The 15,761-nt window shown below is 37.8% G+C and overlaps 1 protein-coding gene across 48 annotated transcripts in view; it reads left to right on the top strand.

Annotated features, from left to right (window-relative positions):
- LOC131437101 (dystonin) overlaps nucleotides 1-15,761 on the top strand; it is a 531,610-nt gene that overhangs the window by 417,898 nt on the left and 97,951 nt on the right. For 43 of the 48 annotated variants that reach the window (XR_009230701.1, XM_058606235.1, XM_058606233.1 and 40 more), the window contains 5 exons: nucleotides 3,123-4,038; nucleotides 4,544-5,174; nucleotides 5,240-5,375; nucleotides 8,915-8,998; nucleotides 10,109-10,330. Coding sequence is in view for 47 of the 48 variants with exons in the window: in XM_058606235.1 (XP_058462218.1) it covers nucleotides 3,123-4,038; nucleotides 4,544-5,174; nucleotides 5,240-5,375; nucleotides 8,915-8,998; nucleotides 10,109-10,330 (1,989 nt within the window). In the remaining variant the exon portion in view is untranslated. The remainder of the gene's footprint in view (nucleotides 1-3,122; nucleotides 4,039-4,543; nucleotides 5,175-5,239; nucleotides 5,376-8,914; nucleotides 8,999-10,108; nucleotides 10,331-15,761) is intronic. The other 5 variants (XM_058606252.1, XM_058606240.1, XM_058606250.1 and 2 more) reach the window with 1 other exon arrangement.

Here is a 15,761-nt window from a genome sequence, read left to right as displayed (position 1 = left end):
CCAAACAAATACTAATCGTTCGATATGCGTCAAAATTTGATAGAGTGTGTATAAAATTGTTGCCAACGTTGAGAGAATAAAAGTTTACCGATTGAACAAGCGCGGGAATTTTAAAATGAAAATTCTGGTTCTTTTTTTATCATAAGGTATGTTCATCATTCTGCGAAATATTTCACGCGTTGATAAAGTATTTTTAAAGCTATACGTATTTAGGGGCTTGTGAGTTACAGCGATTTTAAAATCGTACATTCAAAAATGCATTTGCCTTTTTAAAAAAGGCGGGTGGGTAATGTCAGAGACATAATTGTCGTGAATACGAAAAAACTGGCACGCTCACATCACTTTTCCGAATATCAGTTAGCTGATTGATTGTATGAATTGTGCAAGCTTTCCTCCTTTTCACTAATAGAGTTTGAAGCGATGCACCTACATTAAAGTACAGATTAGTTACATTAAACAGCTACTATTCTACAACTATATATTCCAAACTTTAAACAATTCCTTTTTAATTTGCTAATATAGGAGGCTAGGTACGACAAATTTGTAGTTTATTTTTATTGAAGCTATCAAGTTCGAAGATATCTGATTCTTCTCAAAATTTCAGTACGAGACAATTGCAATGGCCTGGTCTGAAATGTATCGACGATCTTTGGTATGCAAGAGTCATATTAAAAATAATAGTGATAGTGATAATAATAATAATAAAAATGATAATAATAAAAATAATAATAATAATAATAAAAATAATAATAATAATAATAATAGTAATAATAATAATAATAATAATAATAATAATAATAATAATAATAATAATAATAATAATAATAATAATAATAATAACAATAATAATAATAATAATAATAATAATAATAATTAAGATTAATCTGTATATATGGCAACCCTGTTTCGCATGGCATATTTTCACACAACCCCATACTAGTATAAAGAAGTGTTCAACATCGTCACTTCCAGTTTCGCATTGCCGTTCGTATTTGAATGTGTTAGTGACGGTGCAAATTATTTTAACTTCCATCTTGATGAATCTTTTGGTAGGAAATATTGAAAGTTTAGTTAACTCCTAATGATTATCTGTGGCACTGAAAAGTGCCTTGAATTGTCTTAAAAGTGCTTTGAATGGGCCATGCTGGACTTTTTTCTGCCTTTCTACCGGTTTTCGGTGCCATCGTGCTGACGGTGTCTCGTACGTTCAGAGTAGCTGCATTAACTTAAATGACGCTATTTCTCACATCACATTCCATTTTATACCTGCTACTGACAGCGGTGTACGGACAGCCCCTTTGCAAAAATTTCTTTTCCTGTTCGCAAAATTCCTTTTCCTGTTGTTGCAATACACGTCCAAGTTGAAATTTTTCGATTCTATTGGTAGTTAGGTTATATAAATCCTTCCACAGATCACTGAGCTATGAACTTTCAAAATACGAGAAAGGCAAACGCGCCTTATGAATTATCCTCTTTGATACTCGTTTATACCAAACATTTCAGAAAAGTTTAATTTTGAACTATTTGAGATTATGTCACACAACTGAAAATTTTATCATAAAATTGTGATCATATTTCCGATGGCATGTAGCAAGAATTATGTTGATTCATTAGATACAACAGGAGATATTCACGATCAACAACTTATCACTCTCTCAGAGGGTAAATTTTGAAAAGGCGCCCCATAGTAAAGTAAGTCGTATTCACGACAAAACTATTCTTGATTCGAATCGGTCTCTCTATTCGTGCCAAATTAATAGTTTCTCGTACTGAAGACATGTACAAACTTCCATCCAAGTTAGAACAAGTTGATCTTAATTCTATTATCTTTTTTGCTGTTTACTTCTGAAATGGCTGATATGAAAACGGCAAAAGGTAGTATGCAGTTAAATGGACTCGAATAGCATCATCCGGAAGGTACGCCCTCCGTTACAATGACTACATCTATGTTCTTAATACACGTCATGTAACATGCATTAATCATAAAATATGATTCTGATTTGAAAGAGGCTCTCTATGATACGATAGATCTCCATTTTCTTTATTTTACTGTAGCATGTCCATACTCAGTCAAAGTGGCATAAGAAACGATTTCTACACTTGATTCGGTATTTCTACCGCACCCGCTATATTCACCAGATCTGGCACCTTTTTATTATCATTTATTTTCGTCGGTATTGACCAAGAAACATTTTCCAATTTTCGAGGATGTTCGAAAATGGGTCGATAAATAGATGTCAATGAAAGGTGGAGATTTTTTTTTAGATGGTGTCCATCAATTGACAGAGAAATGGTGTTTTGTCCATACTTTGGATGCGAGTGCCAATACTTTGAACATAACATATTTCGCCATCGCTTATGAATACTAGATTATTTTTGACGATATTCCAACCTTGCGCACTTGGTGCGTTAGTCGGTTTTTATACTTGTTTGGAAACTTTGGAAGTTGTAATTAGAACTAGAAGCATGTTTCCAGCATTTTCTCCTCAAATATGCTGCGCTTTCTTATTTATTTTGGTTTATGAACATTATAAATTCAGGCACGAATCATATTCAGTGTATTTTTGTGTGGTTTCAAATTTAATATAATAATGGTTTTGAAACTTGTGCGCCCTTTTCCGTTGATACTGTGCACTTTTCGAAACAGAGTGTAAATTTATTTCCAGCGAACTAAATCAATTTTAAACGAATGGGTCCATGGAAAACTATTATGGTTCCAAAGGGAATTGCGAAAAAAATTACCGGTGTAAATCATTTCGAAAATTGAATATCCGTATATTCTATTGTTGTGCTATATATCGCGATCTGTAATTCGTCACAGTCTTCGATCGTGCGATTTATGACATTCTTGTAAACAAACAATTCTACAAACTTACGGTTGATGTATTATGGTTTTACGTGCATCTAGCATGGTTTTGACTTCAGTTATTGCTTTTCGTGTTGTTATTAGTAAAACAGTGTGTTTCATTGCCATTACGCATATATCTATGATCTATCAAACGATCGATTTTGACCATTATTCGCTTTGCATAAACTTTTAAACGAATTGTTGCTTTCCTTTTTTTTTGTTTTTTACCGTTTCGAGTTTTTAATCTTTACATATTACTTTCTTTTCCTGCCAGAATTTAATGTCGGAACTGGAGAAGCGTGAGATGCACTTTGCCACCATCCTCGATCGCGGAGAGGCACTTCTAGTCCAACAGCATCCCGCTTCGAAGTGTATCGAGGGTCACCTGCAAGCGCTCCAGTCCCAGTGGTCCTGGTTACTGCAGTTAACCCTGTGCCTGGAGGTGCACCTGAAACACGCCACCGATTACCATTCGTTCTACGATGAAATTCGCGAAGCAGAAAACTGGCTGGCCAAACGGGATGACATCCTGAACACCAAGTACTCCCAGTCTGAGTTCTCTCTCGATCAGGGGGAAGCGTTGCTGCGAGGAATGCAGGACATTCGAGAGGAGCTGAACGCTTTCGGTGAAACGGTCGCCCATCTGCAACACCAAGCTACCACGATAGTGCCTTTGAAGCAACGGAAACAACCAGTGAATCGGCAATGCACCGTCCAAACAATTTGTTCATACAAGCAGGGTAATATTTCGCTGGAGAAGAATGAATCCTGTACCCTGTTGGATACATCCGGTCGCGTCAAGTGGCGCGTGAAAACAGCCAAGGGAGTCGAAGGTTCCGTCCATGGTGTTTGCTTACTGCTGCCCCCACCAGATCAGGAAGCGATCGATGCTGCCGATCGGTTAAAACGACTGTTTGACCGTTCCGTGGCTCTGTGGCAGAAGAAGCAGCTTCGTCTGCGTCAGAATATGATTTTCGCTACAATTAAGGTGGTTAAAGGATGGGACTTTGAACAGTTTCTGGCCATGGGAGCCGAACAACGTACGGCCATCCGGCGGGCGTTGAATGACGACGCCGACAAGCTGCTGGCCGAGGGAGATCCAGCGGATCCACAGTTGCGACGATTGAGACGAGAGATGGACGAGGTGAACCGATTGTTTGACGAATTCGAGAAACGTGCAAGAGCTGAAGGTAAGTTTTACGATTGAGTGGGATGAGCTTCGAGCCAAAAACAGAACTTCGGCGCATCGGACAGGGTCATAAAAATGGCGCGGGCACCCTGTGTTAGGATAGATAATTGACCAGTTTTTATTGGTTAATTGGGAATTGGCTATTCCGAAGCAGGATAGATTTCTTTCGTTATGGTATAACTGCACTTATGAGGCGGAGGTCAAGAATAATCGACCAATTCGGGAACAATTATACTATCGATAATTTGCTTTCAAGTGGTATGTTTCAGGTTCTGTCTGTCTGAAACTAAATTCAGTTCAAAGTTAGACTTTGACAGATACATATCGCGTTTCTCTTTGCCAGTATTTAAAGATACTACTCTCTTTGTAATAAGTGAATCCAAGAGCCAAAGTAAATTTATTTGTGCAAAAATGAAGGGAGTGTTTCGGTTCAAATCTTTCCGAGGTTATTGAACAAAATAAAAGAATTCACTAAGGTCTAATTGAAAACAAATTTACTTTTACAGAGGAAAGTAAACAAGCGAGCCGAATCTTCACCGAGCAGTGCATTTCCCTGAAGACACGTCTAGAGGAAATGGCCCGCGAATTGGATCACATCATCTTATCACCGATGCCACGCGATCTGGACTCGCTGGAGCACGCGGTACAGATTCTGGACGACTACAAACGTCGTCTCGGGTTGCTCGAACCGGACCTAAAGCACTTGCAGGAAACATTCCGTACCATCGCTCTGAAGACGCCTGCATTGAAGAAGAGTCTGGACAATTTGCTGGATCTATGGAAAGAACTCAACGCCCAGGCCGGTTTGCACGGTGATCGGCTTAAACTGCTGGAAGGTGCTCTAGCCGGTTTAGAGGACAACGAGCAGGTGATTTCGGATCTGGAAGGCAAACTGTCGCGTCAGCTCGAATTGCCCTCCACCCAGGAGGGTCTGTATGAAGTGTTTAAGAAATTGAGCTCGATCCAGGAAACGATTTCATCTCAACAACCCGAAATGGATAAAATGAATGATTCTGCCGATCAGCTGGGTCGCATGGGGGTACCAACGAAGGTCCTCGGTGACCTGAAGCGACTGCATTCCAATGTGGAACGATTAAATTCACGGTGGAACAATCTCTGCGGACAGTTGGCGGAAAGGTAGGTTTTAAAAATATGTTTCAATGAAAACACCATGTATTCGATTTTGCGTTTATTTTTTTCAGATTAAGAAGTGTAGAATCCGCCATCGGATTGATGAAGAATCTTCAGACCAGCATCGTCGTGGAGGAAATGTGGGTTGAAAAGCAAACCGAGAAACTGCAAGCATTGCCAACGGCTACCTCTGCCCGGGAGCTGGATGTAAGTATCATCCCAAATCGGCAGAGCGATTTGATGAAACTTGTTTTCGAATTTTGGCCGTGTGCCGTGTGAATGCATTAGCAGGATTATTAGGTTGATACCAGAAGGAGTGTTTTTATAGCAGTATGATATTGTTTTAATGATGATGATAATGATGATGATGATGATGACGACGGAGAGGATGACACGTAAATTTGCTTGGTTTCCCGATACAGGCCGCGCTCCGTCGCAAGACTTTTGAACTTGAACACACGTTCTTCATTTGCAATTACATTCAAACGCCCGACAGTTGGTTTCGTTGGCTAGTAGTAGACTACTTTTAACTTCTCCCGAAAACGTAACGAAATTTAACCACCAAAACGTTGCAGTAGAATGATGACTAACAGCATTACCCTGCCGGTCGGTTAGTAATAACAGATTGGATAATGGAACCAAAATTAACCAAATTGCTCGCGGTAGGAGTTGGGACACACCTTACAGGAAAACATTGTGTGTTGCGTATTTTTTGATAAGATGATTTTGCGGTATTAGTATCAGAAATATTACTTAACTGTTAGCGAAAAATCTAAATATTTCCGGAAAATATGAGTTTGTTCTCTAGATAACGATTAACACAAAAAATTTACCGAGTTTCGGTAGATTTCACTCATTATTAATGGTCATTAACATTACGAATACACTGAAGTCTTTTTTTATGCGAATTTACGTACCGCATAAAAAAACCGCATAAAAAAAACCGCATAACTCTGAAAATTCGCATAAAAAAAACCGCATAACTCTGAAAATTCGCATAAAAAACCGCATAACTCTGAAACTTCGCATAAAAAAAGACCGCAGAAGGGCAAACCGCATAACTCTGAAAATTCGCATAAAAAAAAACCGCATAACTCTGAAACTTCGCATAAAAAAAACCGCATAACTCTGAAAATTCGCATAAAAAAAGTCGCGTAAAAAAAAACCGCATAAAAAAAGGCCGCATAAAAAAAGACCTCAGTGTACCTGATTCCAGAAGTGATCACTTTGATTTACGAGTAACTGTTGAAGTAATTGTAACAATTTTCGATTTTGAAGAAAAACACTACTTTTTTAATTGAATAATAATTTTCCTCAACATAATGGTAATTATGTTCCCCACCAAATGTATAACAAGCTATAACAAAAACTTTTTCCAAAACTCGAAAATTTGTTAAAGACTTTTGAAGTATTTTGATGGCTTTGTCATTTTTCAACTATAACTATTTAAAATAAATTTAACCTTTTTCAAAACACAGTCAACATTGCACAGTGGTCCGAAACGGGAAATTAGCGTGACAAAAATATTTTCACTATTAAATATTAGTTTTTTGTAGTTATTGTCTTCACAAAAGTTGTTTGTAATCAAATGGTGTTTCTTTTATTGAAAAAAGTTACTACGGTGGTCCTTATTTAGATTGAAATCTGAAATCTAACTTTCTTAATTGAAATCAAAAATGATTTTGTAGTACAATAAAGTTATAGGAAATTTTATTTTGAGCAACTTTGTTGAAAAAAGCACCTCTCTAGCTCTTCATTTGATCGAGTTACATCATTTTTCCCAAGTAAAAGTAGGGTGGCTCCTGAAAAATCACTTTTTTTATTCTAACTTTTTTGTGAGACGTTCTATGGAAAAGTTGTTTTCAGAAGAGTTGTTGAACTAATTATTGCGTACAATTTTGCTGAACCGAAATTTTTCATATGAGCCACCAGTGAAAAGTTATGATTGTTTTTTCGTCTAAAACTAGTCCACCTTCAAATATCAATATTCATTAGATGCCAGATCGATAAAAATGTATCCTATACGGTTCTTGAAAGGTCATAATATCAGTAAAAAATTAAGAGAAAATTTGAAGGGTGTTATTTTTTTAACTTAATTAAATTAATTTTAAAAATACCTTCAAAAAACTCAAAAAAATTGCATAACTCTCAAACGCTTCAACGTATCAACATATTTTCTTCTGCAAAATAATAGTATCAAATTAGTTCTACAAATGTTCCATACATTGTCCTTTCGAGAAATGAGACACACAAAAACTACCTTTTAGGAACCGCATAGGATACATTTTTATCGATCTGGCATCTAATGAATATTGATATTTAAAGGTGGACTAGTTTTTAACGAAAAAACAATCATAACTTTCCACTGGTTTCTCATATGAAAAAGTTTGATTCCGCAAAATTGTACACAATAATTAGTTCAATAACTCTTCTAAAAACAACTTTTCGGTGGAACGTTTCACAAAAAAAGTTAGAATAAAAAAAGTGATTTTTCTGGAGCCACCCTACTTTTACTAGGGTAAATTGATGTAACTCGATCAAATGAATAGCTAGCGAGGTGCTTTTTTCAACAAAGTTGCTCGCAATAAAGTTTCCCACAACTTTATTGTACTACAAAATCATTTTTGAGTTCAATTAAGAAAGTGAGATTTCAGATTTCAATCTAAATGAGGACCACCCTAGTAACTTTTTCATCAAAAGGAGCGCCATTTGATTACAAACAACTTTTGTGAAGACACCTACTACTAAAAACTAATATTTAATAGTGAAAACATTTTTGTCACGCTAATTTCCCGTTTTGGACCATAGTGCATTGATTTTGGAAAAACTAATTATGCAAAACGGTGTTTTGTGATAAATTCTGCATGACAAGAAGGTTTCATTAAAATCTGAGAGACAGTTGTCAACATTTGTTCGAGTTGGCGCGAAATTCACCAGAAGAACTTTATTTAGTTGTCCCGAATTCTGACACCGTATTTGTAGTTGTGAGAGTTTATAGAATGCAATTATTCAAACAAAATCAAATTGTTTCATGCGTTTTTGAGACTTTTTGATCGTTTCGGGCATCTTTAATTCTTACTAACAAGAATCCACTTTGACAGCGCTCGTGAAATATCGACCAGTCTAAAAATGATTGCATTCTATGCATCAACTCTTGATGACCATCTAAAAGAATTGAGTACCTTCAGTTTCGTGTCGGGCGAAAAACGTTGGGAGCCCCCATCAGTTACGTCACTGAATACTTACAGAATCTAACATGTATCTAGTACCGCAAAATTATTCGAAATACGTGCAATACATTGGACGGACGTTGAATTAATACCCGACACAAACACGGACTAAGCATGATACTTTCACAGCAACATCTAGGAAAAAAAAGATTTCAACATATAACCATTGGTTTAGGTTACACTTTATGAAGTATTCTGTTAGTCGTTAGAACTTATTAACAAGCTAGTAGAAACCCTATAGAAATAGCCTGGTCGATTATAGTACTAATCTATTTAATTTATTCTCTTTCCCCTTTTCGCATTTCTGAAACCCATCAATCTACAACCACCACCACCACCACCACCAACAAACCAACACTACACAAACACTCCAACACCTCCAACAAAACCAAATAACGGGATCCCATCCACATCTATCGCAACCAACCAACAAAAACACAATATAATGTTGACGTTGTCTTCCCCGTGCCTCGTTCGTTTTTGAACGAATAATTTTCGAAATCTGGCCGGCTCCAGACCATGCTGGGTGAAGCCATGGAGCGTGCGCCAAAAATTGAACAGGTCAATCTCACCGGCGGCCGTTTGATCCGTGAAGCTAAGGTACGTATCCCTGATCGTGGCACGCCAGATTCCAGGTGTGCGAAATCAGTTCGGTCAAATTTCGCATCCTGGTATCCTGTCGCGATGTTGTCGGCGTATTTCTAAAGGGTAAAGTGTAAGAACCGACTCTATTGGTTAAAAAAGAAACTATTTCGGTCTGTTCGTCGGCGTCGTGTGTGCTTGTGTGTGTGTTCTCCTTCTATGTACTCTATGTGTGTTTTATTTCTGTGTGTGTGAATCTGAACGCGTATGCGTGCTTGGTGAGGTGGTAAGGGTGAGCAATAAATGGTTACGTCGTTACCGTTGTGAGCTTTTTTGTGAGTGTGCGCGCGCGGATTGGAGGTCAACTCCAATGATGCTTCCACATTTTTGCTTTTGGAATCGATCCCCCATGGGAATCGATCGAACCGGTGTTGGTAGCTAAATTGATCCATTCCTCTTGCTCAAAATTGGCTTAAACAAAATTTATTTTTTAATCAATAAAAGTGAGCCGATTTCGGCGAAGCTGTGGTATTTAGTTATTAATTTGTTGCTTTTTTATCGGAGTAGAACTGTGATTAAAATTAGATACCGAACAAGCAGCTGCACGTTGGTAATCCCGATTAGCTTTCGGTTTTTGTTTTTTGCCTGATATCGAATCTACAGTTAATCGCTTGCCACGGACAGCTGCTGGCATCTTAATGCACTCGAAAATAGAAAGAATTTAAGTATCGAACTTTGCACATGTTAACTCGTTTATTAACCATCGGAAACAATCAACAAAATTAAACTGGCAACACTTGCCTCGGTGGCCCACAAATTAATAATTAAAAACTCGCACTTTCCGATCGATCTTACATTTTCAACCCTAATGAAACATAAAGTGAAAATCATCTTTTTACAAACAAATACTAATTATTATAATAACTCACACTCACACACACACTTGCCTCAAATACATCAAACACACCCGCGCACAACACAAAAAAATAAATCCAATCCAATCCCACATCCCGCGCTAACCAACCACAAAACCGGAAACCTCTTTAAATGCACATGCGCTGGTCTTGAAAATCCGCGCTCCACTTGAACCGATTCCGTTTCCGAACCGAATCCAAAACGGAAAAACAGATCTACGATGGCAAGTGTCTGCACTACATCGACTGGTTGGTGGAGATACGGCCGAGCTTTTCACCGCCCCGGCAGGACCTGAGACCACCGGACACCGACCCGGGTGCCACCGAGGTGTATTCGAAGCGGCTCGACACGTTGAACGGCCGGTACGAGTCGCTGATCGAGCAGCTGACCAAGCGGCTCAAGACAGCGATCGAGGTGAATGGCGCGGACGGATTGGTGAGTAGTACCTGTACAGATTATAGCCATTTGAAATTTTCGATTCATTATTCCGGGTCGGAAGCGAGTATCAAGTGACGAATGATGTTTCATGGTACTCCACTTACTCGGGTGGTATGAATCGAAAATTATTCGATAAAATCTTGATTTGATTTGAGCTGAGAGCGTTCATATTCATAAACGAGCGCGACGACGTCAACAATTTTGGTAGGGTAGAAAAAGAAAGGAATGACAGCATAGTTGATAAGAAAAAATCGCTATACAATTTGAGTGTCAAAGCGAGGAATGAGAAATTGCTTCTAATAAAGTTTAATTGAAAGGGGCAGTGACAGGGTTATTTATATTACGATGTTGAATACTAATGATTAATAGCGCAGGTAATGAATTCAATCTTTGTTGGTTTAGATCATTCAAACTGAGCTATTCAATAAGAGCACAATTTCGGACGTTATTCTCCATTATCAGTTCATAAAAAAATAACAATTCACAGCATTAGCTCCCAAAGCACAAATTTCTTGGAAATTTTCGAAAACATGTATCTCAACAACGCTTGGTCCGATTGCTTTGAGGTCTCCAGAAATGTTTTAGGTAATTACCGTGGCTGTTTGGAGAAAGTATAAAACGTTGTACTCCCATTAATCTTAGCTCCAGTAGCCATCTTATATTCTCAAATCATGAATTAGAGTCAGATCTGCTGTCTCTGTTCAATTCATTAACTCTAAGGGTAAGATGAACGCTTCGAGTTTTCGCGTAACTAAAACAGCAGTATCGCACAGTTGTCAACCTTTTTTTTCTGTGGTATTACTTCCTAGAGTCAAAGCGAGCAGATTGTTTTCGATTTTATCACAATTCGTTGATGGAAAGTTGAGCAATTGGCTAAATAACATGGCGACTTATAAACCTTATAGACCAATTCGCTCAAAAAGGTATTTTTGAGTTTTTTTTTGATTTTTTAATATGTTGTATCTGATAATTGACAAATTTCATGGCACTTGAGATCAAAATGGAGTAGTAGGGGACAAAAAAGGTATAATCAATTATAAATAGGTGGAATTTAAAAAATGTTGAAATATTTTTTTCTGACCCAATTTTTTAAAGTTGGCAAAATTCTATACAAAAAAGTATCTAATAAAGAACAAAAAAGTTAAACACACATAAAAGTTAGTTTTGATCTCGGTGAAAAAAGATACCGAAACAGTCTTTTCTGAAATATTTGTTCAATTATTTCTGAAATCTTGACAATTTGAAATATAATACCAGTATACGGTTTTAAAAATTATCGCAGTGTACAGCAATCAGCGATTTGACCGAAATCAGTAAATTAATTTTTCAAACAAACTTGAATTTAGTAAATCACCAAAGCAGCGGAGTGTCGTCGTCCGGAGTACATATTTCTGGATGTAATCAAAATGAAGTACATCGTGGCGCAGAATTTTGAAGATTATTCCATTTTTTAACATGAGCCCTGGGTCAGAAAGTCGCCAGAAGCGTAATATAAAAAACCAATTTTAATCCACCTAGTGGTGTAATGATGCACTTTTTCATATCAATTATACAATCATATACAATACTGTGGTATTCTTTAAAATATTTTTTTTCCATTTTTGAAAAATAACCGGAATCGGTTTGTTTGGTCGTCTACTATATACCGATAATTCCTACCAGTGGGAGTACATTACGTACGTACGTGACCACTATTTCCGGTGCCTTCGGAATCGGAATCAGGAAAGTCTAAATCAGTTTGTTCGACCGTCTATTGATAATGACTATCAAATTTTAATTATTTTAATTCAATTAATTCAAGTGAATTTTTTTTTAATTTTTAACTCACTTTACACACACACATACACACAATTATTCTGTAACCGTAAGTTGGATCCAAATGAAATTCAAAAAGTTTTTAAGGATCATAAAACCAATCATTTGAATTTAATTTTGTAAAAATCGGTCACACCATCTCTGAGAAAAGTGAGTAAGTAATTTGAAATTGAAATTTTTATATCAATGACCCTATAATTCCGGAAATCGAACCCAAGTGAAATTTAAAATTTTAGAATTAAAAGACTATTAGATTATTCATTTGAATCAAAGTTTGTAAAATTCGATCACTCCGAGAAAGGTTAATACACATATTTTTATTTTTTTTACACATTTTACCCCCTAACTCTGGAGCCGGAAGTCAAATCTAAACAAAATTCAGGAATTTTGTATGAGTTTGCGTACTCGACGAAGCGAGTCGAATGACACTCGGTATAATTTTATTCGATATACTGATAATATTAGACTACAACAACAGAATATTATTCTCAACATTTGCTATTTAGCCATTGTAGACTAGCTGGCGCACCTGCTTGCGACCGTTTCACATTAAATTCCGTACAGACTTCTTGGCGACAAGTTTTGACACTTTTTTTCCGATCTTTTTCGAACTGTTGAATGGTTTCGGCTGCCGAAATATGTTTCCTAAGATGTGCCTGTGACATTTTTGGTAGTATACCATTCTACCGTTGATTTCGAGTAGTGGCAAGAAGCAAGATCTGACCAGAAGACAACAGGATCCTTGTGGCTTCGAATCATGGGTAGAAGTCGTTTTTGGAAACATTCCTTGATGTATATTTCGCAGTTCATTGAACCAGTGGTGATGAGGGAATTCGAAATCTTACCGCAGCTACAAATTGCTTGCCAGACCATAGCTTTCTTACCAAATTTTTCGACTTCAATCGATGTCTCGAACTGGTTTAACACTTGCCCTTCTCGCACCGTATAATATTGTGGTCCCGGCAAATATTTGTAATCGAGTTTCACGTAGGTTTCGTCGTCTATGATTATGCAGTTCAAATTTCCAGCAAGAATCGTATTGTACAGCTTTCGAACCCTCGGCCTGGTCGATGCTTCTTGTTTCGGACTACGTTTTGGTTGTTTCTGCTTCTTATGGGTTCGAAGATTCAAACGTTCTTTAGCACGAAGAACGTTTGACTTCGAAGTGCCCACTTTTTTGGTCACATCCCGAACTGAAACCTCCTTCTTTTGCTCGAACGCCTTCAGTATACGTTTATCCAACTGAGGGTTTGCAGGACCTTTTTCGACCCGTTTTCGGTTTATCCTCAAAGGTGTTATCCTCACCGAACTTCCTGATTGCATTTCGCACGGCTTTTTCACTTACTCCTTCCATTTTTGCTATCTTTCTCAGTGACAGTCCGCGTTCTGTGCACCATTTGTACACAATTTTTCGACGTTGTTCTGCTGAAAGTCCACGTCGAAATGCGAAACTATTGAAAACGAATAAACAACTGCACAAGTGGTAGGGGAAGAGTGTAAACAACAGGACGCAGCCATAAAAATTGACAGATTCTGAACCATTGCGAAATGGCAGCGGTTTTTGGTTGCGTCCATACTTTCTGGGACAGTCTTTATTACTGCTGGTGAAAAAATAACCAAAAAATCTGAAAGGATTAGATTCTACGTCGGCTGTTTTAACTGACTGTACAATAAATTTATTTCATTTTCGGTTTCCATTTAACCAATAAACCTGCTGTGAAAAATATCAAACAAGCAACTTGTTGCAAATCATACAAGCAAAGTGCACTTTTCAATGGTTTCGAAAAGAGTTGAGAAATACAATACAAGAAATTCTTTTGCTACTTGGGATGCAAATTATCTGTCAGATTTGAAGTAACGAAAATTTCGGTTGTTCTACAGGCTGTTCAAATCTCGGTATTGTATTGCAGTCGGGACTCCTAAAACAAGGCCCGGCTTTGGAAAATTGTTGAGTTATTTTTTACATTATTAGTTAGACCCACTTTTAGGAAAGTTCACAAAATTTTGAATGAAAGAGGTGCTAATAAATTTTTGCTTTGTCTTTGGTTTCCAGTGATGAATTAGTTGATGCCTTTCAAGTAGTCTGCCTGGGTTTGAACCCATCCCCGCAGCTGGGGTGAAAAAAACTCTAACTTAAGAACCAAATGGTAAAACCTCTATAATCGAAACAAAAAATCCGTATTTCACAGTAGTTGCAGTGATGAGACTTTAGTTTTATTATTATTTTATTAGTAATTAAAAGCAATACTTGACGTTAATGTGATTAGTGGCTTCTCAAAAATGAAATAAATCAAAAAAATTTACAATCAATTTTCAAGTTGTTGAGATAAATTGTCATTTGAATACTAGAATATTTTGGTAAGCTGTAACTGAATTTTCTCTCGGCAATAGAGGTTTACCTTAGTGCACGGATTAGACCGTAGATCCTCTCCCGTTAGTCGCAGCTCGATGTGTCGGTAGAGCTATGAGGTTAGGGCGGGTCTGCAACAAAAGTAAGGGAGAGAAACCGGTGAATCTACGTTCACCCAACAAACGCACGGCGTGGTGCACCCAAACACTCTTCACGCCTAGGGTGAAGACGCTGATTTGGGTTATGACAGGTATCAGACTCACCTCCTCCGACTGCTCTCGTCGGTACAGGACTCGTCGTGATGGATACTGCTTTTAGCACGTGGTTGAGGGCCGACACTTTTGCGAAAATATGCGCTATTTTCGCCTCACTAATACTTCTTAGTAACTGGTACGAACTTCGCGATCAACGGGCGGTCTACGACCGTCCTCCGTTGCTATTAAAACACTTCCGGAAAACTAAATGAATAAAGAAAGGACTTTAGACGCGGAATGCGTTTTCTCGATGTTCACTCTCTCACAATTCACTCTAGAAGATCCGAAGATTCCCAATTGCGGCTTGTATCTACCTGAACCGTATCGCGCGCGATCGATCTGTCAACTGACAGCGGTTGACGTTTATGTCATCGTATAATCTGATACTCAAACCACTAACGGCAGCTGATGATGGGATAGGGATGTATAAGATCGATTGGGATTAGCGGTTGGATGGGAATAGGATCATGAGTTTACGGTTTTGGCTTGTCCTCGCCTGCCAGTCACCTCCTCGTTGAATTCACCGATAGGAGATTCAAGTGCCTGAATGCACCAGACAGCACCGAGAGTTGAGCTAATGATAAACTCATCGATCTACTCACTCAGAACAGCTACAAAGCAACAGATTGGCTCGTAGTGACTTTTCTTCTAGTGGTAGTCATTTTCGTGATATTTAGACATGGAGTTTTCTGATTTATAAATAAGGTTGGAACCTTTTTAGTGAATATTTTTTCAAAGTGCCCAAACTATTTCCTACAACATCATCTTTGAAACCTTTCTGTGTACCATCGACAATTTCCGAACTACAACGATTTATAGAAAATAAATGAAAAAATACCACTCGGAACCGGTCTTGTAATGTTTCGGTTTGCCACTCTGAAGACGAGTGCAAAGTTTCATCCAAATCGGAACGAGTCGATCCTGAAGCTGCCGCTTTTTCAGTTGTTTATCTCGGGAACTGCTCATGAGTGATCTGATAACCCTGACAACTAGAAACCGGCTAGAACCC

This window comes from Malaya genurostris, chromosome 3 (assembly GCF_030247185.1).
Source record: "Malaya genurostris strain Urasoe2022 chromosome 3, Malgen_1.1, whole genome shotgun sequence".
NCBI classification, from domain to species: Eukaryota; Metazoa; Arthropoda; class Insecta; order Diptera; family Culicidae; genus Malaya; species Malaya genurostris.
Note: the sequence above shows the minus strand (reverse complement) of the source record. Positions and strands in the feature narration are given on the sequence as shown.